This window comes from Panthera pardus, unplaced genomic scaffold (assembly GCF_024362965.1).
Source record: "Panthera pardus isolate Hobbes unplaced genomic scaffold, ASM2436296v1 HiC_scaffold_24, whole genome shotgun sequence".
In the NCBI taxonomy this organism is placed as follows: Eukaryota; Metazoa; Chordata; class Mammalia; order Carnivora; family Felidae; genus Panthera; species Panthera pardus.
In genome coordinates this window covers 127,010,777-127,036,251 of record NW_026526810.1, presented here as the reverse complement: position 1 = coordinate 127,036,251, position 25,475 = coordinate 127,010,777, and the positions used below count along the sequence as shown (strand labels likewise).

Below are 25,475 nucleotides of genomic sequence, written 5' to 3'. Positions count from 1 at the left end.
CTCCAGAGACATACATGGTTTATTTAAAAAACTGGAAATCGAGGACAGCAAGGGACTTAAATCCAAAATGGAAAGGTCCATATCGGGCCATATGTATTTGTGCTGCAGTAAAATTAGAAGGGCACCCTTCCCAGAGTCCTATACCTAGAAGAAAAGCTGTACCTCCTTCGCAGGAAACCAATGAGCAAACTAACATGCCTTCTTACTCCCGTGAACCTGTAGGAGACCTCAAACTCCTCTTCAAATGACAAGGAAGGCTGTATATTTTCTCTTTGTTCTCTGTTCACCTATTTGAACTGACAATTCCTTTCTACAATGGACACAGCATTACGCTGAGCTACAAAATCAAACCACTTATTGGCTATGTGGAGCCTTGCCCGTGTCAAGTACATCCAGGTTACCCTGGTGGGTTTCCCCATTACAGGGCACTGATTGGCACTCTCTACATACTTATACTTCAGAAATAATATAAAATGATACCCTCTTTTGTGATAAATCTATCACTAATGGGAATGTTTCTCCTTGGCTCATGATCAGTAAGACATGGAATTTACCAGGACGTTCCCAGATGTTCTCAGACCCTCAAACTATTAAAATATTAACTGACTTTGCAAGCCCACAAATTGATGCCTGCCAGTGAGTGTCTTATGAAATCCTACTTATTGCTGTAACTGAGGAGGGTATATATCAAATTTGGGATACATATTTATGGCTCACACCCACTACTGGACAGCTCAGTCAAAAGGCACTTTTATGCTGGGGACAAAGAAATCATACCCATGACACCTGGGCAAACGGCACATGACATCTAGAAACATGCTCTTGGACCATTATACTCCAGGCTGACTGGTTTGCTTCTGTTTGAATACAGCCACCTGGAGTCAGATGGCTAGCTCCAAACAGAACCCACTGGTTATGTGGAACTAATCAATGGCCTTGGCTTTCTCCAGGGTGTATAGGTCATCGTACCTTGGTTTTTGCCTGGATTCATGGGCATGTTAATAAAACCATCACTACCCTGGCTAATCTTCCCAATTTAAAACAAAGATGGATATGGTCTGTTTTTCATTGGCATGATCACTAGCATCCACATTTTCACCATCTGCAGGGTTAGAAAGTATAATTTGGCATGTGGAAGCCCTTAACAAATATACCATAAAGGCACCCAATGATTCACAAACCAGCATCTCCTTACTCAATTACTGAAGTTGCACAAATGTGCAAAGCAGTTCTGCAAAACAAATGGCACAGGGAGGTACATGTGCCATTATTAAAATATAATGTTGTGTATACATCCCAGATTATCATAAAAATGTCACAGGACTACTAAAAGATATGAATACTCAAATTGAGGCTCTACAAAATCCTTCCCTTTCTCTTAATGACTGGTTAAGTTTCTGGTTTGGAGGGAGGACTAAGGTAAACTATTAAGGGTCTCTGTTGGACTTCTCATTCTTATAGCCACTTTATTATTTTTTCTAATATTTGTTTATTTTTGAGAGAGAGAGAGAGAGAGAGAGAGAGAGAGAGAGAGAGACAGAGTGCGAGCCAGGGAGGGGCAGAGAGAGAGGGAAACACAGAATCTGAAGCAGGTTCCAGGCTCTGAGCTGTCAGCACAGAGCTCGATGCAGGGCTTGAACTCACAAACCACGATCATGACCTGGGCCAAAGTCAGACGCTTAACCAACTGAGACCCAGGGGCCTCAAATGCTTTAATTCTAATATGCTGTTTTCTTCAATGTTTTTTTGTTTTGTTTTTTGCTTGGTCCCAAGACTCCATCACTACAAAAACTGCAAGTCAACAGATGATCCTTTCTACTCAAGGAGATTCATGTATCCAATCCACCTTGGATTTGGCTGCCTCTCCCTTTCTTAACTCCCACATCCTTAACTGACCAATGTTGACCCATAGGTAGGAACATCTCTACGCCCCTATTCAGCAGGAAGAAGTTACAGAAGATAAGGCCTTCCACCCCCAGCAACCTTAAAGATTTAAGGGTCAAAATTGTTCAGGGGGGGAAATGATGAGGAGAACAAAGGCAAGAAAAATGTATTTTAGGTAAATCTCCTAACAGCTTGCAGCCACTGATACCTGAGACACGCAGCGTGTGACATTCTTTGAGAAGTTCATGGCTGCCTTAATGCCTTAATGTTTATACTTCACTAAAAACTGAAAATAATGGTATCTTGACAAAAGCCAAATATTCAAGGTCCTGTAAGACCCTGACTTCAGCATACAAAAATTCCTTAGTAACCTGCATTACCTCTACCCCCCTCCCTCCACAAATTAAACTACGTCATCAGCCACCCCTCCCACTTGCACGTACAGCTCTTTCTGCCCACAGGTCCTGTCCCTGTGCTTGAATAAAATCACGTTTTTGCACCAAAAACGTCTCAAGAATTCTTTCTTAGCCATTTGCCCATGAACCCCACTTCAAATTTCATAGTTTGGGTAAATCAAGCCCCACTTCACGCCCTGAGTTGGGCTCTGCACTGACAGCACGGAGCCTGCTTGGGGTTCTCTCTCTCTCCCTCGCTCTCTGCCCCTCCCCCATTCACACACGCACTAATGTTCTCCCTCTCTCTCTCTCACAATAAAAAAACTTAAAAAAAAAAAAAAAACCTCAGGGGCAAGATAAATAATATTTTAAAAACATTAAAAAATAAAATGGGTTTTTGCTTTACAGTTGCATAAATAAACTCATTTAGATGGTTTCTCACAACAAAGGAACTGTTTTTTTCTAGAGAAGTATCGATGATCCCACCTCTTGAGAAACAGAAACCAGGTTTCAGCTGATAGTGTTTTCATTTGCTTTTTTTGTTGCTAGCCATTGAGGTTTCAAAAATCCAAGGTTCAGGGGCGCCTGCGTGGCTCAGTCAATTAAGCATCCGACTTTTGATTTCGGCACAGATCATGGTCTCACAGTTGGTGAGTTCGAGCCCCACATCCGGTTCTGTGCTGATATTGCAGACTCTGCTTGGGATTTTCTCTTTCCCTTTCTCTCTGCTCCTCCCCGATCATGTTTTCTCTCTGTCTCTCTGCAAAAGAAATAAACATTTTTAAAAATGAAAAAAGAAAACCCCAGGTTCAGAATTTCAGCTGAGCAGCCTAGACCTCATTGCCTGGAGCCACTCACATTTATGGGCTCCTGTGTGGGGTTGGTTTTGCTACTCAGTTGTGTGTTAGCTCCAGGGATATTTGGCAGGAAAAGGAAGCGACATCGTCAGCCCAAACTTCATCAAACTTGGATGTCTTTTGACTTTTTATTATAAAACATTTCAAACATATGCAAAGTAAAAGACTAGTATAGTGAACCCATATGTACTCATCACCCAGCTTCAGCGATGATCAATTCCTGAGAATTCTTATTTCATCTGCCCTGCTCCCATTATACTGAACCAAGATCCCAAACATCATATCATGTTATTTATCAGAATCATTCTTAAAGTCTCTTGGGCCATAGTTCATCCCACAGGGAAAAAAAATCCCCCATAAGAAACTTTTAGAACATAGCTTTTTGTGTTAATTACTTAATAAATGATGTAAAAACATGTTCATTAATTGCACTCTTTCATTAATGGCAGTGTCTTTATGGCATGACATGAATTTATAGGACAGCGCTCCAGAGAATTTACAGCTGTAGGAAACACAGGCTTGATTGACACTAGCTAAACTTTTCAGTTGTCCAGAAACCCACTTAGGTCCTATGTTCATGTGACTCATCTCAAAGCAGTTTCCCACTTCAATAATCGCGCCCCATCCCACTCAATAAAAGCTAGAGTCCTTACAATGGCCTACCAGGCCCTATGTGATCTCTGTCCTCCCACTCTTACTTCTTGGTCCTCATCCCTTATCATCCTTCCCCACCCCACTCTGCTCCAGCCATCCTTGCCTTTTTGGTAATCCTCTAACCTGCCAAGGATTCTCCTGCCTCAGGACCTTTGCATCAGTTGTTTCTTTCTGCCTGTACTGTTCTTTCCCAGATACCCACATATTTCACTTTGTTTTTCCTTAAGTAAGCTCTAGGGGCTTGAACTCACAACCCTGAGATCAACAGTCGCATGCTCTACTGACTGAGTCAGCTAGGCACCCGGATATATGTCATTCTTTTAATTACTTCAAGTATCTGTTTAAGTATCACCCTATCAGTGAAGCCTTTCCTGACTGCCTTCTATAACATTACAAGTGTCCCCTCTCCTCATATCTTTTCCATATTATCCTTACCCTGTGTGTGTGTGTGTGTTTTTCTTCAAGCAGTCACCTGTCTTATATTTAGTACATTTTGTTTATCAGCTCTCCCTTCCCAATGGAATGCAAGCTCCAGAGACCAGGGACTACGTATGTCTTCTCCTGCTGTATCCCCAGTGCCCAGAATAATGGTAGACATACCAACTCTCAGGTCATCTGTGTGCTACATTTTTGAAACTTTACACACACTTAAAGAGAACTCACCAGGCACTGTTCCGAGCACTTAAAAACTATTACCTTATTTAATCATCCTAACAACCCCATCATTCTCCATTTTACAAACGAGAAACTGACGCACTGAGAGGTTAAGTAACCTACCCACGGTCATACAGCCAGTGACAGATCCAGGCAGGTCCCAGAGTCTGCATACCTAGCTCTTCGGCACTGATGTCTTCCAAAAAAAAAAAAAAAAAAAATACACGGAAAACATTTGATAAACACCTCCGGAATGGGATGCAAATTCTTCATTTAAAAGCTTTTAAGGTGGTCTGCGTTTTAAACTTCATGGGTTAAATCGGCTTCTTGAACAAAGCTCTTGGTATATTCAAGAACGCAGGGTTTCAACTACGAGCTGTAAAGCTACCAGGGAAAATCACTACTATAGAAAGTAACCAACATGTTTCTCCTGCACGAACAAGAGTTCGCAACCCATCCTTTTTACTTGTGTATCCTTAACTCCTACCCCAGTGTCCGGTACAGAGCAGCCCGACAAGCTGTAGAAGAAGCGACACAGTAACCGATAAGTAAAGCCTCTTGCTGCACAGTGGAGCGACCCCGCAAGTGCCCTTGCGATGCTGAATTCGTGGTACAGTTAAAATTAAACACTCAGGTTTCACCGACACAGTGGGGGGGTCCAGGAGCTTTCCGGGCCGCTCTGGCTTCGAAAGGCACCACTCGCAGAGGGCTCTGCCTGAAGCTCAGGTGCAGGGAGCAGGCGCCACTGCGTCACCCCTTGCTCATGAGACCACACCCCCAGCGGCCAAAGCCTGTGAGCTACGTGGAGGCTGACCTTGCCCTGGCCGGCCGCTTTCGGTCCTCCGCGATCCCACGCTCCCTTGCGCCAAGGACGCGTCCGGCGGCTCCGCAGAGCCCTTCTATGCCACCGCGGCTCCTCTCTATGATCCATTGCCGCGTTTAGAGTGGGTGTCATGGCGGTCGGCGTCGAGTTGGCAGGAGTTGCCTTCGGAACTGGGGAAAGTCACTAAAGCAGAGGAAGAAGTGGCCCAACCCGGACGGTGGGAAGTCGTAGGAATGAGCAGAGGCCTCGCGGGGTTGACTGTGGCACTGGAGGCGGGCCCCTGGTAACGTCCCGGGCCAGGCCTCTGCGTTTCTAGGCAGAGTCGGGCCGTTGGTGGGAGCCCCCCGAAGCCGGCGTTGCTTAGGAACCCCTCATTGTGTTGTGGAATCTTGAGTGTTTTGATATGGACTAGCCCCGCGAAGGCGGTGGTTCGAGGACATTTGGCGGGGTCGTCCGACGACGCTGGACGCTTTGCTCGGAGCGGACCGGGTCGTTCTCTAACCTGCAGCGATGTCGTCCTGGCTTGGGGGCCTCGGCTCCGGCTTGGGCCAGTCTCTGGGTCAAGTCGGAGGCAGCCTGGCTTCCCTCACTGGCCAGATTTCAAACTTTACGAAGGATATGCTGATGGAGGGCACGGAGGAAGTGGAAGGTAACAGCTGGAGCGATGGGAGGGAGGGTTTTCCTGGGACCGTGGGAGCTCCCGTTTGGTTCCCACTTCCATCCGTCAGGAGTGTCACTCCCTTTTTTCTTTACACTTTTGCCTCTTAACCGATTTTCTCTAGACCACTGGGGTCTGGAGAAGAGTTCTGGTTGAATACTCTGTATACCTCAGAATGAAACTGTTCCTGCATCGAGTAGTTTATTTTTGTTTGGTTCTTCCACGCCCACCGCTTACTTTGCCTTTAACTTGGGGGCGGATCTGATCTTGATCCTTTTCCTTTGTATTGACTCGGTTAAAAAGTATCTGTGCCTCACACATAGTCACTGTATTCCTTCGATTTTTAACAGTTGAAGCAACTCATTAAAATATTCACAGAGTCTTAAGCCCTTTCTGACTTGAACGTATTGTTAAAACGTTCCAGCTGAAATGTATTTTTGTGCCTACTTACCATTCCACCCATATTTCGACAGTAAAATAAGGAAGATAGCCCATTTGGGTATCCTTAGCAACTTTCGCTCATTTTTGAAGTCCTTATTTTGCTTTACTAATGAAGAGTGACCCAGAGTTACATGGTAATCGATAGTTATGTTAACTAATATTTTGATTTCTTGATATTCTTTCCGAAAGTAGTATTTAGATCTAAAGAGTACTTTAATTTCAGTGTAGGTCTGCCTCCAGAGAGAGGATGGGCTGGTTTTTTGGATGAGAGCACTTCCTTGGATAATTTTATTTCTTATAAATTAATAAACTAGCCTTCTGGTTTAACTTTTTATCCTGATTTAATCAAGCCTTTGTGTTTATTGGGTTGAAATAAACCCAGTTTTGATAAATTGATAAAAAGAAAGGTTGATAAAAAGAAAGTATATTTAGAATTTCTGCCTTTCTACAAGGCAGAAACTTTGGAGAGCTGCAGAAATCATTTTACTGCATGGAGTACACTTTGGGTGGGAGGTACATTAGGTGGGACAGGTTGGGGATGAAAGGGAAAGGAGAGGGTCATGTGACTTTGAAATTTAGAACAGAAAAGGGCTGGATAACAAGGGAAACACTAGTCTCTCATTGTATCCTAGTTAGGGAAAACAGTTGGCTATTCCTAGAAAATAGCATCCCCTCTGACATGACTGTCCTGTAGGCTTAAGGTGGAATTCATTTTGTTCTTCCTACCAGATGTGGTTCTGTATTCTCAATTTTAATGGTTTCATCATCTGCCCAATCTCCTAAACACGAAGTCTTTGTCACTTTTATTTTGCCTTTCTTTTCCATCTCCTGTTTCTAGTTGGTCATCAAATCTTGTTCATCCTGTGCCAGAATTGTTTCTTGTATTTGTCCTTTCCTTAATTCTCCCTTTTTCTCTATTTCAGTAGCGCTTTTCTCTCCCGTGTACTTTGTCCTTCCCATCCCGTCACCCGTTTCTCCCTCCTCCACTCCCATTTTCTGCGTGTTGCCAGTTTTCTAAAACATTAAGTGCTTTAAAATCTTTTAGCTCTGTTCCTTACAGGATAAAATCCAAACCTCTTAGTTTTGGGACACTGGAAACCTAGCCTCGCTATGATCAACGTCCCTTTTCTAGTCCTAGCTGTTACGTCCTCTTCTCTTCACATTGCTGTACATGTGCACACTTACATACACATGCGCGGTTTGCTTGCTTGCACCCAGAGCGTGTGCCACATGGAACTTTGTGAAGTACCTGCACAACTCCAAGCCTCTGCCTGGAAAGCCCTTCCTTTTCTACTTCCTCCTCTACCCTCCTTTGCCTGGAAAACACTTTTTTCCAGTATGACTCTGCTCATGTGCCCGGTACTTGGTGAAACCATTTTCAGTCCGTGGCGGGTAGGCTGAGTTGATTGCATGCCATCTGTGTTTCAACATAACTTTGTGGATCTCTCTTGGAGAGCGCTTACCACGTTGGGTTATGATTTACCTCTTTCCTTGATGCCCAGGGTACGGATTATATTTTATTTATCCTTATATTACTAGTATCTGGCTCCTTCCTTGGTACATAGTAGATGCTTAGTAAAAAAAAAAAAAAAAAATTGCTTAGTGATTATAAATCTGCTAAGTTGCTTAATGCTTCTCTTATTTTCCCTTTCTATTAAAATAGGACTTGCTTGAACCTAATTTACTGATTTTGTAAATCATTTAAAAACAGGGCCAGTTCACGTATTCATTTAACAAGTAATTATCTACCTTGTGCCAGCAGTGAACAAGATAACAGTTCGACAATAGCATTGTTGGTACAGCTTGAAAATCCTCCATATTTACAGTATCAGAAAGTTGCTATTGTACCAAAAACTGTACTGATTTATTGAGGCTTAGGAGTTGGGCTTTTAAATTAGACATGGATAAATTCCATTTTCATGCATTTCAAATTGTGGGATCTTTAGCAAATTATTAAATACTATAAAACCTTGGATTGCGAGTAACTTGTTCTGAGTGTTCGCAAGACGAGCAAACATTTGTAACAAATTTTAACTTGATAAAAAAGCAATGTCCTGCACCACGAGTAGTACGTGATGCTGGATGTCACATGATCACAACTGAGCCATTGGTTCTTGAAATTCACTGACATACAAGTGCTTTGGATTACAGGCATGTTTCTGGAATGAATTATGCTTGCAAACCAAGGTTTTACTTACTTAACCTCTGTAGGCAGAGTTTCCTTATCTGCTAAATAGATATAATCATACCTACTATGAGGTTAGGAGGATTAAGTGAAATGAGTGTAAAATGTCTAGCAGATGGTAAGCATTAATAAACAGTAACTGTTATTTTTGTTTTCCCTCAGCAAGGAAGAATTTTTTGATCTGCACAACGTCTCCCCTTTATTCTTAAAAAGGCCATGATTTTTTTTTTTTTTTTGTGGGTGGAAGGGGAGGAGGGCTGCATAAACCTTCTTTTATCCCTCTTTGAAACAATTGCTGCTTCTAACAATGACCCTCCTAAACAGACTAGATTATAATTTGTTCTCTTCTGAGTAGCAATTAGACAGTCCTGTCAGAGTTTCAAGCAAGATGTATAAACAACCACAGAAGCAACCGCACCTGGTGATTTTCAAAACAAGAAAAGTGGGTTTGTCATTATTTATTGGATGTCACTTGTATTTTCTTTTTATTTAAACTGTAAATCAGAGAAGTTATTTCTATAGTATTGAAGTGCTGTGGCTGATGAAACACCTTACTGCCTAGGAAAAAATCTTAACTGTGTGGATGGTGAATTTTTGGGAGCATCAACAGTGCCATTTTGATACTGCTGGCCTCTGACTCCCTTTAAAGAAAAATTTTTTTTTCTTCATTAAAACTTTTTTTTAAAGTAAACTCTATGCCCAGTGTGGGGCTTGAACTCAGCGACCCCAAGATCAAGAGTTGCATGCTCTACCGACTTAGCCAGCCAGGCTCCATCTCTGACTCTTCTTTTAAACGAAAATGTACAAAAGCAGACTGAGCTCCTTTGCATTTTAAATAAATTGTGCCCGTTTTAGTTGAAATGAGTGTTGTTTTAGTGCATTTTTATTCTTCATTTATAGGTCATTATTGTTTTTACAGTGTTGGGAGCAGAAGTTGGAAATAAGGCCTAAACCCTAGTTGTGTAAGTTTCATCTAAAATTATACTAAGCCAACAGAGAGAGATTGAATTTTTCAAACTCAATTACCCATATAAAATTTTAAGGAACACCTCCAAGGGGGAAATGTGGTGTTCTACCTAGGTACAGACAATAGGCGAAAAGAGTAACTTACATGACGATAAAGAACATTTGTGACAATAGGAAGTTGTGGTAAAAATCAAGTGATATTTGTCTTCTGAATTTGATCCCAGATCATACCATTCTGATGAAAGCTCAGTGAAATCTATGTACTTTAAAATGCCTGTTTACTCACATGGTGTTGATCATATATTCAGTGTATGCTGTTTCTTTCGTAGCAGAATTACCTAATGCTAGGAGAAAGGAAATTGAAGCCATTCATGCAATCTTAAGATCAGAGGTAAGGAAAATTAAAGACTATTATTGAACTTAGATTTTTCTTTTTTGAAGGCATGACAGTGACTCATACTGTATTTCAGTTCTTTTTACTGCACTGCTTACCACTTTTATCTCTTCCCCTTTATCTCAGGTTTTTTTCAGTGTTATCTTCCTTTAGATGAAGAATATATGTTGCTGCACTTTGCTGTTTTATATTCCTGTCTCTGCTTCTCTATGCTGGATGTAGGAAAACAGCCACGTGTAGACATCATGGTGGCAACAATTGATCAAGGAGTTACCATGTTCTCACAGTGTGCTACAGTAGTGCATTTGTTCAAGTATCATGCGAAGAATGCAATTCTGTTCATTCTAGACGTCTCTAATTTGCTAACATTAAAAGAAGTGCGATATTTGTATACAAAGAAGTTAAGGGTATAGGTATACCAAATTAATCTCACCATTTCTTTTCCTGTTGTTAGTGCCTCGTGGTGACTACCTCTGGACATTATACTTAATGCGGATGAGGACAACTTGGGAAGGGTTCAAAGGAAAGCCATAAAGAAAGTGAAATGATTTAAAATGGGATCTATTGTAAAGTACTAATGACACTCAGTTAGCCTTTGGATAAGAATGGCGAGGGGTGAGGGTGTTAAGCACGTTTTCCTCTTTGCTGAGTCCATAAACAGAGAAAATTGAATTTAAAATATCAGAAAATATTTACTAACAAGCACTAGTAAATTCTGGCCCAGGATACCGAGGTGAGACTGTGGAATTTGGAGGTAGAGAGATGTCTCAAGAGGGACTATCGTGGTATTCTGTCTTAATAGGATATGGCAGTTTGGTGACACCTGAGTCCTTAGCTATAATTGCCTAATAAGTAGATGCTTCGGTGACAGACGAACGTAATAGCTTCTTTCTTTGTACGGCCAAGATAGGAAGGTGTTACTGTAATCCCTAAAGAAATCCTTACGAAGGCACTCATTAGTACTGGCCCACCCAGAAAAATTAAATGGTAGAGTTGTGTTTAGTGGCATTAATTTAGGTAAATTCACCCATGTACATTTGGGGGAAAAAGTAAATAGAGTTAACCTGCTTAGTGAATGTCTGCTCTTTATTCAGCTTGAGATCAGAGAGAGAAAGATCTTGTGTCGCTCTGTCGATCTCAGTTCTGATCTCTCATAGGGTTATCACTGGACTATGGTGAGCATGATTCTAACATTTAGAAATATTTTTGAACAGGGAGGGGAACAAAACATAAGAGACTCTTAAATATGGAGATCGAACAGAGGATTGTTGAAGGGGGTGTTGGAGAGGGGAATGGGCTAAATGGGTAAGGGGCATTAAGGAATCTCCTCCTGAAATCATTGTTGCACTATATGCTGACTAATTTGGATGTAAATTAAAAAAATGAAAAAATATATTTTTTATATAACGCATCCCCAGATGAAAGCCACCTTCCTCATTTGCTGCTTATTCACAGTAGCATGAGCTGCTCAAATACTAGAGGAAAAGAGACTGTTGGAATTCCCAAGGGCTTTGTTTTCTGAGGTGATTTTGATCCTTGCCATGTGTCAGCACAAAAGAGCTTCATACTCTAACCCCTTACTTGATTGTGCAATAAGAGATTAAGGTGGAACTACGATTGAAGCCAGCAGGAAACTAAAAATACAAAATTCTATTTAGAAAGTTTTGGTATAGACAGAGGGTGTTGTGTTTTCCAGAGGAAATTAGATTTGCTTACAGGCATTAATACTTGAAGTGGACTGAATTAGTTAGATTTCTTCAATTTAATTCTCTGAGCCAAGAAAAATAGGCATCACAATTCCCATCTGGATCCAGTGAACTCTTTACTTTTTATATTAAATCATTTTGTGAGTGATTTATAGAAGTAGGAATAAGGTGATAATGAAAAACTTTACTACAAAAATTAAAAAAAAAATTTTTTTATGTTTATTTTTGAAAGAGAGACAGAGAGAGACAGTGTGAACAGGGAGTGGCAGAAAAGGAGGGGGCACAGAATCTGAAGCAGGCGCCAGGGTCCACGCTGTCAGCACAGAGCCCGACATGGGGCTTGAACCCACGAACTGTGAGATCATGACCTGAACTTAACTGACTGAGCCACCCAGGCGCCCCAATTAGAAATTTTTTATTTTTATTTTTATTTTTTTAATGTTTATTTATTTTTGAGACAATGCGAGAGACAGAGTGCAAGCAGTGGAGGGGCAGACAGAGGGAGACACAGAATCTGAAGCGGGCTCCAGGCTCTGAGCTGTCAGCACAGAGCCCGACGCGGGGCTCGAACTCAGGAACCATGAGATCACGACCTAAGCCGAAGTCGGACGCTTAACCGACTGAGCTGCTCAGGAGTCCCCCCGATTAGAAATTTTAGTAAGAATATAGCAAATCGATATTTTCCATACGTTTCTGGTTTTGAAAATATATACTCAAAATAGGCAGTGTTTTTTGAATGTAGTCGACTGCTTATTAACTCTTGTGCATGAACTGAAATGCATATTATTTGTAAATACTGGTTCCAGATTTCAGTTGTATCTCTAGTAGAGTTTAGTTGATCATGACTTCTGGTTCTTCTTGACTTGTGTCATTAAAACCAGTTTTTTGTTTTTTGTTTTTAATTTTATTTTAAAGAGAGCAAGAACCCGAGTTGGGGAGAGGGATGGGGGGGGAGGGAGAGAGAGAGAGAGAGGAGAGAGATCGAGAATCTCAAGCAGGTTCCATGCTCGGTACAAAGCCCAGCATGGGGCTCTCGATCCCACGACCCTGGGATTGTGACTTGAGCCAAAATCAAGAGCCGGATGCTCAACGGCGCCACCCAGGTGCCCCCAAAACCAATATTTTTGACAACTTTGATGGCTCATGATTTTGTTGAAGAGACGATAGCTATCATCTTTGCTCCATAATTACAAAGCCAATTTATAAATACTAATTAGATTTATAAATACCAATTAGAATGATCAGGCTACTGAATTTTTTCCATTTTTATGTCTTTTTCTTCCCAGTCACCTTTGTATACACACTTTCCTGCAGCATTTATCAGTGTATGAACTATATCAAGTAAACTTCAGTGTACAAATATCATGTATAATGAAAGAATTTGGTCACATATCCATTTAGCAAAGTGGGATGGCTCAGGTCCTTGTCACAAAATATTGGGAGATAAAATCTTTTCCTATTGAATGACTAACTTGATGAGAACACCATGTTTCTTTTTTGTTCTTAGAAATATATTGTTCACTCATCAGTTCTGGAGTTTGAGAAAATTGTTCTAGGATATCGTTATTTGAAGACTTGGTTGGGATTTTACCTCTACAACCTGTTCACAACCATTAGACTCTGGAGAGCTGTTTTCTGTCTCTTCACATTTATCTTCTGTGTTGTCTTAATAATTGTGAAACGTTTTCCTCTGTCAGTTTTCTTCTCTTTGTTGAAATGAAAATTCTGAATTTGCAGCTATGTTCAATGAAAGCAAAACACAACAGAATAAAAGAGACACCACAAAGTTGGTGTCTCTAGCTTTTTCTTTTTAAAAGATGATGTAATGCTTTGGACACTGCAGTCAGAAAGCTGGTTATTTCACTAATCACTGGGTGATTCTGTCAGTCTTCTCTTTTCCTATTACCTAAGACTTTTTTAACCTAGTTGAGAATAATTGATGAATAATGATAAAAAAAATTTTTAGGATGATAAAAAAATCAAAATGTTTCAAGTACAGAAAAAACAAGGTCATTACAATCTCATGAATGTTGTTAGATTTTTAAAGGGCCCGATATCCCCTTATGATAATGACAAGATAGAATAAGATTTAGTTAGTTATAGATTTTATTTTTAAGTAAACTCTGTACCCAGTGTGGGGCTCGAACCCACAACCTCATGGTCGATAGTTGCACACTCCACCAACTGAGCTAGCCAGGTGCCCCAAGTTTTGTTTTATTTAAAAAATAAGTGGGGCGCCTGGGTGACTCAATGATGTCATGGTTCACAAGATCAAGCCCCATATTGGGCTCTGTGCTGACATCGCGAGCCTGCTTGGGATTCCATCTCTCCCTCTGCTCCTCCCCAGCTCGCTCTCTGTCTCCCTCTCAAAATAAATAGATAAACTTAAGAAAAAAATAAGTACATTTTCTCTCTTTGTTGGAGGACATCTAAGAAAGAGTAAAAGTCATCAATATCTGTCCTTACACATAGTTAGGACTGCTCAACAAAGAAACTCACTGAGTAAAGTTGGTTCCGACCTTGATGGTGTAACAAGGGTTAATCAGGATGGAATAATTTAAGGATATGAGAATGTTGTAGATTTCAAGGGCAGAAATCATAGCCAGACTTTAGAAAGGGGCTGCAAACAGAACTGCAGACCACCAGGGATTTGTCTCTCGTTTTTACTCCTCTTTGTTCTTCTTTGCATGTGTTTATTCTTCATCCTTTCAGACCAGCCCTCTTGGTTCCATATTCCACATTCTAGAAAATATGGCCACTGACAAGTGATATGTTACAGATCAGCTGCATGAAGAGAATCTGTCTTTCATGTACTCTGTCCATCTTTGTGACTCTCATATGGACAGGGAGATGAGGGCAGAAACACAACTATTGGCCAAATTGGAAGCTTTCAAGTTCTCATTCTCAACCAGAGTTCAACAAATAGCCTGAATTATTTTTATCTGAAAAACCCTGGAGTGGACTGTTATGAATAGATTTTGACTTCAGTATATTGTGTTGCTTTACGCATGGTGTTTTCATGTTAAAAGATTACAGAAAGTCACACGAAAGCAGCCAATAGAATAGAAGGTAATTAGTTGTGTGACTTTGGGGCCTGTGTCTTAAATTTCTTCAAGATAACCAAGATTTATATTAGATTTCTAGAGACAGACTCTCAAACTAGGGTTTGTGTGTGTTGTAATTTTTCCGTTGATTTACTCCTTTGATTTTCTCTGCGAATTCATCCAATCTCCCTGGATCATAATTTTCACATCTGTTGACGTAAGAAATTCCTAGACTCTAAGAAAACAGGTGACCTTCTCAAAGTGAAAAAGTCTTCACCTTCTATCACGAGCTTTTTTTTTCCCTACCACATCATTCACCTTTTTCTCCGTTATCATTGTTAACCTGTGTTTGTAGGTATTAGTAGAATTCTTAGAAAGTTATCTGTGATAATTTGTAAATTCTTTTGCAAAAAGTTTTAGTGTCCATTTATCTTGCTCCATTATGTGCTTATTCATTCAAATTCAAGGAATGATAATACATAATGGTAATTTAATATTTGAGTACCCAAAATTTAATTAATTTTTTAAACATGTTTTCCAAAATCTTAAAAGACTATAATGTCTGGATTCATTGAATTAGAATATTTCATGTACTTTTAACTAACTTTTTTTTTTTTTAAGTTTATTTATTTATTTTGAGGGAGACAGAAATAGCACAAGCAGTGGAGGGGCACAGAGAACGAGAGAGAGAATCTCAAGCAGGCTCTGCACTGTCAGCACAGGGCCTAATGTGGGGCTGGAACCTGTGAGATCATGACCTGAGTCGAAACCAAGAGTCAGACGCTTAACTGACGGAGCCACCCAGGTGTCCCAACTTCTAACTAGTTTTTGAAGTGAGTTTCAGTATGCTTTTCAAATTGTTTTTTTCAGAAGTGCCTCAGGAACCTGGGGGACAGGCAGACAAGTAATAAGGTGCTTTGGCCTCCTGCCTGTACTTCAGCAACAAGTCTTTTTTGAAATGATTTCTATTAAAAAGTTCTATTTGGGGAGAAACCAGAAGTTGAGACATGTAATCCAGTTTATTCGTTAACTTGACATATATTGTGTACTATAGGCTAGACCCCGGATATGCAGAGATGGGGGAAGCATTGATCATTGGCTTTTTATTAGCAGAAAATCAAATAAGCAGCATTTTTTTTTTTTTTTTTTTTTACTTTGGTTCAGAATTTTGCATAATCTCTATTAACATGGCTATTGCACTTGTAGCTTTGATTGAAAGTGTACTTTAAAAGCCAGAATTCTGGGGGCACCTGGGTGGCTCAGTCAGTTAAGTGGCTGGCTCTGAGTTTCGGCTCAGGTCAGGATCTCACAGTTTGTGTGTTCGAGCCTTGTGTCAGCATGGAGCCTGTTTGGGATTCTCTCTCTTTCTCTCTCTGCCCCTCCCCTGCTCATGCTTACTTGTGCTCTCGCTCTCTCTCTCTCTCTCTTTCAAAATAAATAAACTTTAAAAAAATAAAAAAGCCCAGAATTCTGAGAACTTTTATATTTTATATCATTTTCTGTGTGAAGCAATATATTTTTCATGATGCCATACACATAACTGTTACTTACATGTTTTACTTTAGTCTTTTTGTTGAAAATACTTTTTTCTTTGCTTCTAGAATGAGAGACTCAAAAAACTTTGTACTGATCTAGAAGAGAAACATGAAGCATCAGAACTTCAAATAAAGCAGCAATCTACAAATTACCGAAATCAGCTACAGCAGAAGGAGGTAAAATTTATTACAATTACTTCATATTTATTTCACTCTAATGTATTTAGGAGGGTTTTTGAGAGTTATAAATCAAGCTATATACAGATCGAAAAACATGTTGAAACGGTGATGAAGTTAATAATCCCCAACTCAGTTTGATACCAGTAATTTAACAAGAACTCTAAGCTTTTCTGTTATATTTATATTTTATAAGCTAGCCTTTAATTTCTACTTTCCCAAAGAGGAAAACTCTTTCAATAAAATATCTTTAGGCATCTGTTGCTTATAATTTCTGATTTTATGAAACCTAATTTCTCATCTGTTTACTTTAAGTTGTCAATCAGTGTGATAATTGCTAATAACATTTTTTAAAAATGATTTTGACTACTAGTGTTAATATATATTGAATTGACATTTGCTTGATTTTCCATGGGAAAATAGAATATTAAGTATATTAAGTTGACTTACATTGTTCTATAAGTATTTTTTCCCTTTAGTTTGTTAGAAATGTTTATTTTGGAATTGGCTTATCTTTTCTTCGCAGTGCTGGTAATAGATATTCTGTAATTTAACCAGTGTTATCATGAATCCTTAAAATATAGATGATGTTTCCATATTTCATTCTGTTGAATTTTCTTCAGTGTTTAGTATGTAAATGGAATTCAGTAAATGCTCCTATTGAATTGAACTATTTCTTGTTTTATCCAGATCATCTGGGCTCTCTTCAGTATGTTGAGTAAATGTTCATTTCTACCATAATTTCATTATATGAGTTTTTAAAATTTAAATACATTGTTTTTTAGTTCTTTTAGTGACATACTAAGATGAAAAATGAAAGTAAGCCACATTAAAGATAATTATAAACATTTAAAGAAGAGGTTAAATTTCCAATCTGTTGGGAATTGATTTCATAAAATACAATAAAATTACTTCAAAACTAAAATGAATATAAAAAGGCAGAGTTACAGGTTCGAGTTAGAGCTAAAGGCCCACTTATTAAAAAGATTTAACAGATTATAAAATTACTCTGTCAAATTGCTTTAAAAGACTTTAAGCCTTACTCATTCTATTTCTGTACCTGTCATGGACTGGTAGTAAACATTCATGCCTATAGTCCACAGACCACACTTTGAGCAGCAGTGACCTCTAGGTATTACAGTAGAGCAGTGGTTCCCACCCAGGGGTTTACAGCTGAATCATCCATGACACCTTAAAAAAATATACATGTTTATGCCCTCCAGGAGATTCTGATTTTAGTGTCCTGGGAAGGGGCCCTGGTATTGGTATTTTTCAAAAACTTTATAGGTGATTCTGATACTCACATCCTAATTGAAAACACTGCTGTGGAAAATTCAGCATTTAATTTTCTACTTAACTGAATATTAGAGGGCAAATTAGGCATTTAAGTTTAGAAATGCCTCTTTGTTATTAGAGCTTGCATTTTTTAACTCTACAACTTGATATGTGTCCATTTTATAGGCAGAACTTGCTTTGTGTTAAAGCTATGCTTGAAAAAATTATGAATTTCCATACTTTTTACCAGAATGAAAGATAATATGTGACTATACTTAAGATCTGCTGTTTTCTGCCGTCATTGTGATGTTCATAATCCCTAAAGATGCAATTCATCTCATGACATTTATGGAAAAATGAATGAAATATGTGCACTGCTATAGATTTCTATTAGAGAAGAGGCTCTGATGAGAAACATGTTTGTTAATATATTTGACGTCATTGTGTTTGGTTTTTGTTTGTCTAATTGCTTGGCTTTACGTGCATAGAAATATTGTTGGCTGACTCCCAGTATCAGATTCTCCTCTGTCGTGGCGGGGTGTCTTCTAGAGTAGGTATTTTATAGAAAGCTTATCTCAATTCTCCCTATCTTACTCACTTTTATATTTTGAGTAATCTCTCACCCGAAATGGATCTGGCATTATGGTATGTCCCGTAATTTCTTTTGGACAGTGAGGTGGTATTGCCAGTCCTCAGTCAAAACTCCTCTGTAGGTTTCAGTATTTTTGTACTATTCTTTCCCTGAATAAACTCAAATTTTCACCGGCTCCTTTTTGCCAAGGCTAAAGCAAAGGCCTCTTTCAATGTATGATGTTTTCCTAAGACTCATGGGCTAATAACCACAGGCTCACTGTGCTGTCTAAGATTAGATTAATAAAGCATTCTTCCAGCTGTTGTACAGACCAGTAGAAAGTTACCTCTGATTCATGGTGCATTTTAAGTCTAAATTCAGCCATGATCAGTTATATAAGACTGTTCCAAAGATGCTCTAAGGAAACTTCTGATACGTAGGCTGATGCAGCTTTCATTTTCTCTTCACTTAGAGTTTGATAATACAAATAGAACCCTCGGAAATTGCCTGTACTACCTGATACATCGACAATAGTAAACCCGTGTTTAATTGAGAATTTAATTGCTTCAATTAACATATGAGTGAGATTCTGATCTTTGCACTATTTGAAATATTATCTGTGCTTTAACTGGTAATCATGTGTGTTTTTTTTCATGTTTGGTTTTTAAATAAAAATGTGTGGTTAGGCTATTATAAAATACTAGGATTCAGTTGGTAGAGTTACCATCATTGGATAGCTTTAAATCATTATAACTTTTAATGTTATGAATCTGTAAACAGATCAATGTGGTTATTTTAAAGTACGTTCTCTAAAACGCAGATTATAAATGTATAGGTAGAAATCAGCCATCTTAAAGCAAGACAGATCGCACTACAGGATCAGGTGCTGAAGCTTCAGTCAGCTGCCCAGTCAGTAAATTCAGGAGCTGGCCGAGTACCAGCAGCACCTGCATCGTCTTCATTTGGTTATGGCATCAGTCGTCATGCTGCTGCTTTCCATGATGACGACATGGACTTTGGTGACATAATTTCATCCCAACAAGAAATAAACAGATTGTCAAATGAAGTTTCAAGACTCGAGTCTGAAGTTGGCCACTGGAGGCATATTGCTCAGGTTGGTAAAATTGCCATGAGTTTTTGAACATTCTTAGTAGAAAGAGTGGTTCTGAATGTAGAACTTTTGCTATCAGAAAGAACCCCAGACTAGGAAATTGAAAACCTGTATTCTAATCCTGCCAGTGATTTTCTGAGTGATTTTGATCAGATCATCTTTCTTTCTCATCTTAGTTTTTTCCTCCCTCTATAAAATATTTGGAAGAAATTCTCAAAAAAGTTTAGAGCAACAGAACTATGCTTTAGAATAAAATAAAGGCACGTCGGGGTGGCTCAGTTGGTTGAGCGTCTGGCTCTTGATTTCAGCTCAGGTCATGATCCAAGGGTAGTAAGATCAAGCTCTGCATCGGGCTCCTTGCTGGGTGTGTAGCCTGCTTAGGATTCTCTCTTGTTCTGTCTCTTTATCTCTGTCTCTCCTTCTCTCCCTCCGTCCCTCTCTCTCTCCCTCTCTCCTTCCCCCACTCTCTCTGTCCCTCTCTCCCCCTCTGCTTCTCTCCCTGCTTGCACGCACCTCTCTCCATAATTAAAAAAAATTTTTTTTTCTTTTAAATAAAAAGTTACAAGTCCAGGACTTAAAAGAGATAAAAATGGAGTTGCTATGGTTGAACTAGCCATCTTTTCCCCTGGAGTCCTTGAGGCTTCTTTGATGGCAATTCCAGGGCTCCAAGATACCAGATTGAAACTACTTGCATAGATGTTCTCTGAAGTTCCTTTATCATTAGTTATGTGTAAGATGAAAATTTGATCATTGGTATCATAAAATACACTAAACTATTTTGTATTATTTTTTGTGCAGTAGAAATTAAATCTTTGCTATTTGGACAGTAAACTTTCTTTTAAGGAACACTTTCCATCTTATGTATCAGATTTTATATACTATTGATATTGTCAATAGATGTGAGACCCGAAGTAAACTCGAACATTGCACATTTGGATTTAATTTCCTCAATGTAGAGAAAAAGTATAAAAGTAAAGAAATTGTTTCTTTTTGTGAGTGTGATCTAGTTATATAAAGGAGAAACCCTACCAATTATTTTTTTGCTTCTCAAGTTGCTAGACATTTCCCGTAGCCAAAATACATCTTAGGATGATCAGCTTGTCCATTTTATCTTTAAAAATGTAGTAGCTCTTAAGCTACTATAATACTGTAGATTCCCTGTCCTACCTTCAGAGATTAGGATTTTGTAGCTTATTTTAGGGCCCTGGAAATTGCATTCAAACTGTAAATACCCCAGGTGATTCTGATACGTATTTTAAGAAACATAAGATTTCATAGGGAAGAGGTGTTTTTTGAGTATGTATATATAAGCATATCTTGAAGGTTTACTATATTACCTATAGTAGGATATCATGGTGGAAAAGGCATAATTGGGATCTTTCACAGGACTTAATTTTTCAGCAAGGCATAGTAAAACTTGTGTTATATTTTACAAGATGTTTGTATATATGCTATCCTAATATATATTAATCTTAGTAACTGTGTGAGGTATTTATTACCTCTGTTTTACAGGTAAACAAAGTAAAAGTTTAATACACATATTGTCACAGTGAGTAAGTTGTGACTCAACCAGACATCTTTTGACTCTGAATCCTGGAGTTTCTGGTATACTTTGTTCCTTTTTTTATCCAGAGAGCAGCTTTTTGTTCCCTAACACACTGTATAGTAAATGTTAAAAAGATAAATGAACAACATTCAGCTTTGAATGAGAAGAGAAAAATCCAAAAGTTCTTTTAATTGTTAAACTAAAGGTTGTTCTGTATTGGGGTAGAGATCCAGGTAAAATCATTTTAGAAAGATTTTTGCTGGGTTATGATTAGAATTAATGTTGGATAACTTTCCATTTTGAAAAATTTTCTTTTAGGAAGCTGTTTGATTATCAAATTTACATTTTGTTAAGCTAAGTAAAATATTCTCTGGTGTTTTCCTTCTTAACAGTTATTTTGTAAAAGTGTCTCCCTAATTAGTTAACAGACTCTTGAAAATTATCTTTTATTTGTTGTGTATTACAATTGGACTGGGTTCTTCAAAAGTGCTTGGCATTCTTTAATCAGAATTTGGGAAATGCTCCCTTTTTTGAAAGATGTCGTTTAATAAAATTAATTTGTGACTTTCTCTTTTACAAGAAAATCAATACAATTATTTTCTAATTCTGTTTTTCTGATCTAGACTTCTAAACCACAAGGATCAAATAGCTCTGATCAAAGTGAAATCTGCAAACTGCAAAGTATCATTAAGGTAAGACAGGTTGTTGGAACAATGGCTATTATACATCTAAAATTGGCTTATTAAAAATATATGTCTAAATTAATGGAAGGCTCAGTTATAAAGCTAATTATATAGAGTATGATTGTTTCTTTTCCGTTTTGTATCTTCGTTCTTTATGACAGTAAGGTGTATAAAAATGTCTCTTCAGAATTGTTTGGTTTTGAACATTTATTTTTTTTAAGTATATTTCATTAGTCTGTACTAGTTACTATATCTTGTAAAATGGTCTTTATTAAAACAATTCCAAGGTTTTGCTGAAGTTTTCAGGGTTTAAAGGATATTGACAAAATAAAATGCTAATACTATTCACTGTAACTAATTATTTTCCTTTAATGGTGGAATTTTGCTAGTTTGTGTCTATTATTATTTCATTCAAGAAAAATTTTAGGGGCGCCTGGGTGGCGCAGTCGGTTAAGCGTCCGACTTCAGCCAGGTCACGATCTCGCGGCCCGTGAGTTCGAGCCCCGCGTCAGGCTCTGGGCTGATGGCTCGGAGCCTGGAGCCTGTTTCCGATTCTGTGTCTCCCTCTCTCTCTGCCCCTCCCCCGTTCATGCTCTGTCTCTCTCTGTCCCAAAAATAAATAAAAAAAAAAACGTTGAAGAAAAAAAAAAAAAAAAAGAAAAGAAAAATTTTAGTTACATAAAATTAACATATGGCACTGAATTGTTTTTAGTGTATAAATTATTGTCAGATATAGAATTTTTTAGTTTTTGGTTTTATTATTATTGTAATACTAACATGGGTGGGTTCCCAAGTCAGACCTGTGTTTGAATCCTGCCTCTACTATTTACCAGCTGTTCTACTTTGGACAAGTTACTTAATCTTTCCAAGCTTCCATTTTATCCTTAGTACAGTAGATCTCATAATACCTTCCCTGTAGGATTGTGTTAAAGTTTAAATGTAAAGATCCTTGCCAAGCGCTGGCACTGAACTAAGCGCACAGGATTAAGGAACAACCTTACTTGTCTTCTCAGGAAGTAGAAGCTAATTTATAGATTAGGATTCTTGGGTTACAAGCAACAGAAGTCATTACTGGCAAAGTAAAGCAAAAGAGGATTTACCGGAAGGACCCAGGTTAGTCTGTCCACAGGATTGAAAGAAGTATTGAGCGTTTTGGTTTTAGGATGGACAGGATTGGGAATAGCATTGGGGATGGACAGGATTGGGAATAACATTGGGGATCTAGAGAGTGGGACACAGTGGACCAACTTTTCTGGGTGTAGCTATCACAGTGCTTCTGGGCCAAATAATTTCCCTCTTTGAAGGACTCTGCTCAAGATCTGGATTCCTAGGAGAGAGACTGGTGGTCTCAACTTGGGTAGCAACGTGCCTTGGTTAACAGTTTGGGAGTCCCATCAAGACTGGTGGAAGGAAGGGCTGAGCAAGAGGTGGGAGTAATAGGACACCAGCTACAGACTGAAGGTTGGGACTGGCACCGATGGGATATGTCACTAGCAAGAGAAGCTCATGGTCACAGATATGAAGAAAAAAAGATATTCAAATTGTTCTTAAGACCCAAGAAAGGCAAGGGTAGAGTCAGAATTGTCCAGATTTGGAGGCTGTGTTTAAATTCTCTTCAACCATAGCGTGTTCAGAGAATTATTCTTAATACACACTTCTGCACAATGAAATAGCTTAGGTGTATCATTGATTATAAATGGGGTTAACCTTGTTTTTATTTTTTAAGGAACTTAAACAGAACCGAAGTCAGGAAATTGATGACCATCAACATGAAATGTCAGTGTTACAGAATGCACATCAACAGAAATTGACAGAAATAAGTCGTCGGCATCGAGAAGAATTAAGTGACTATGAAGAACGAATTGAAGAACTGGAAAAGCTGTTACAACAAGGTTGTTAGTTTTTATTAACTTAATGTATTAGATGATATAATTAAAAGACCAGCCTAGTAATGTGTGATCAAGACACTGATGTAAACTTGGACTAAGTTCTAAAGAATGAGTGAATGACTAGTTCTGTTCACCTGCCAGAAATTTGCAGTGGCATCACTATTATCAGGATTATGTGGAAATTGGGCCACCTGCATGGCTCAGTCGGTTAAGTGTCCGACTTCAGCTCAGGTCATGATCTGATCTCAGATTCATGAGTTCAAGGCCTGTGTCGGGCTCTGTGCTGACAGCTCAGAGCATGAGCCTGCTTCAGATTTCGTGTGTGTGTGTCTCCTCTGCCCCTCCCCTGTTGGCACTCTGTGTCTCTCAAAAATAAACATTTAAAAAATTTTTAAAAAGGAAAGATTTTGCAGAAATGGAAAGGTCCATTTGCCTTTGTGACAGATAGTTACAATACATAGATTTCTTTGTATTGTTTGGTGGTGGTACTTTGGTAATAAATGATTAGAACTATTTTCACTTTCTGGGGCACCTGGGTGGCTCAGTTGGTTGAGCATCCGATTTCGGCTCAGGTCATGATCTTGCAGTTCGTGGGTTCAGGCCCTGAGCTGACAGCTCAGAGCCTGGAGCCTGTTTCGGATTCTGTGTCTTCCTCTCTCTCTGTCCTTTCCCTGCTGACACTGTCTCTGTCTCTCAAAAAATTAATAAATGTTAAAAAAAAAACCTTAAAAACCAATAGAACTATTTTCACTGTCTTTTAAATTCATATACATAGGCTTTTTAGTAGTTCATTCAAATAATATTTTTCCTCGACTGTTTATTTTTTTTTCTTATTTTTTTTTAAATTTTTTTTTAACGTTTATTTATTTTTTGAGATAGAGAGAGACAGAGCATGAATGGGGGAGGGGCAGAGAGAGAGGGAGACACAGAATCGGAAGCAGGCTCCAGGCTCTGAGCCATCAGCCCAGAGCCCGACGCGGGGCTCGAACTCACGGACCAGACCGTGAGATCGTGACCTGAGCTGAAGTCAGACGCTTAACCTACTGCACCACCCAGGCGCCCCTCGATTGTTTATTTTTAAAAAGCTTTATTATGAGGGCAGCTGGCTGTCTCAGTCAGTGGAGCATGTGACTCTTGATCTCAGGGTCATGAGTTTGAGTCCCATGTTGGGAGTAGAGATTACAGGGGGAAAAGATCTAAAATAAAAATGCTTTATTATGGTAATTTTTTAAAAAAGTTTATTCATTTTTGAGAGGGGGGAGGGGCAGAGACGGAGACAGAGAATCCCAAGCAGCCTCCACACTGTCAGCACAGAGCCCAACGCAGGGCTTGATCCCACAAACTGTGAGATCACGAACTGAGCCAAAATCAAGTTGGATGCTCAACTGACTGAGCCACCCAGGCGTCCCTATTGTAATTTTTTAAGACTTTGTTTTTATAACAAAATTGAGAAGGAAGTGCAGAGATTTCCCACATACCCCTGCCCCCAAACGCATGCCATCCCTCCTATCACCATCACTTAGCAGAGTGGCCCATTTTCCACCAAAGATGAACCTACACTGACACATCACGATCCCTCAAAGTGCACAGTTTACCTTAGGGTTGACTCTTGGTGTTGTACATTCTGTGGGTTTGGACAAACTTATGCACATATTCATCATAATATACAGAGTAGTTTCAGTGCTCTAAAATCCTTTCTACTCTGCCTACTTACCCCCCACTTGCCCTCCCCACCAATCTTTTTATCGTCTCTATAGTTTTGCCTTTTCTAGAATGTCACATAGTTGGAATCATACAGTATGTAACCTTTTGAGATTGATTTCTTGCACTTAGTAATGTGCATTTAAAGTTCCTCCATGTTGGGGCGCCTGGGTGGCTCAGTTGGTTGGGCGTCCGACTTCGGCTCAGGTCACGATCTCATGGTCCATGAGTTCGAGCCCTGCTTCAGGCTCTGGGCTGACGGCTCAGAGCCTGGAGCCTGCTTCCTATTCTGTGTCTCCCTCTCTCTCTGCCCCTCCCCCGTTCAC

General features: G+C 39.1%; 1 protein-coding gene and 1 long non-coding RNA gene across 5 annotated transcripts in view; one reads left to right on the top strand and one right to left on the bottom strand.

Annotated features, from left to right (window-relative positions):
- Positions 1-2,618: 2,618 nt before the first annotated feature.
- LOC128773053 (uncharacterized) lies at positions 2,619-5,356 on the bottom strand. The gene is made up of 3 exons (XR_008417302.1): positions 5,259-5,356; positions 4,568-4,640; positions 2,619-3,039 (listed from the first exon to the last, which is right to left on the bottom strand). It is a non-coding gene; the product is annotated as an uncharacterized LOC128773053 (long non-coding RNA).
- A 25-nt stretch (positions 5,357-5,381) lies between these two features.
- TRIP11 (thyroid hormone receptor interactor 11) overlaps positions 5,382-25,475 on the top strand; it is a 62,513-nt gene continuing 42,419 nt past the window's right edge. The window contains exons 1-6 of one of the 4 annotated variants that reach the window (XM_053889712.1): positions 5,382-5,916; positions 9,847-9,908; positions 16,263-16,373; positions 19,055-19,333; positions 21,500-21,568; positions 23,286-23,451. In XM_053889712.1, the coding sequence (XP_053745687.1) occupies positions 5,778-5,916; positions 9,847-9,908; positions 16,263-16,373; positions 19,055-19,333; positions 21,500-21,568; positions 23,286-23,451 (826 nt within the window). In that variant the 5' untranslated portion in view covers positions 5,382-5,777. The remainder of the gene's footprint in view (positions 5,917-9,846; positions 9,909-16,262; positions 16,374-19,054; positions 19,334-21,499; positions 21,569-23,285; positions 23,452-25,475) is intronic. The other 3 variants (XM_019462071.2, XM_019462069.2, XM_019462068.2) reach the window with 3 other exon arrangements.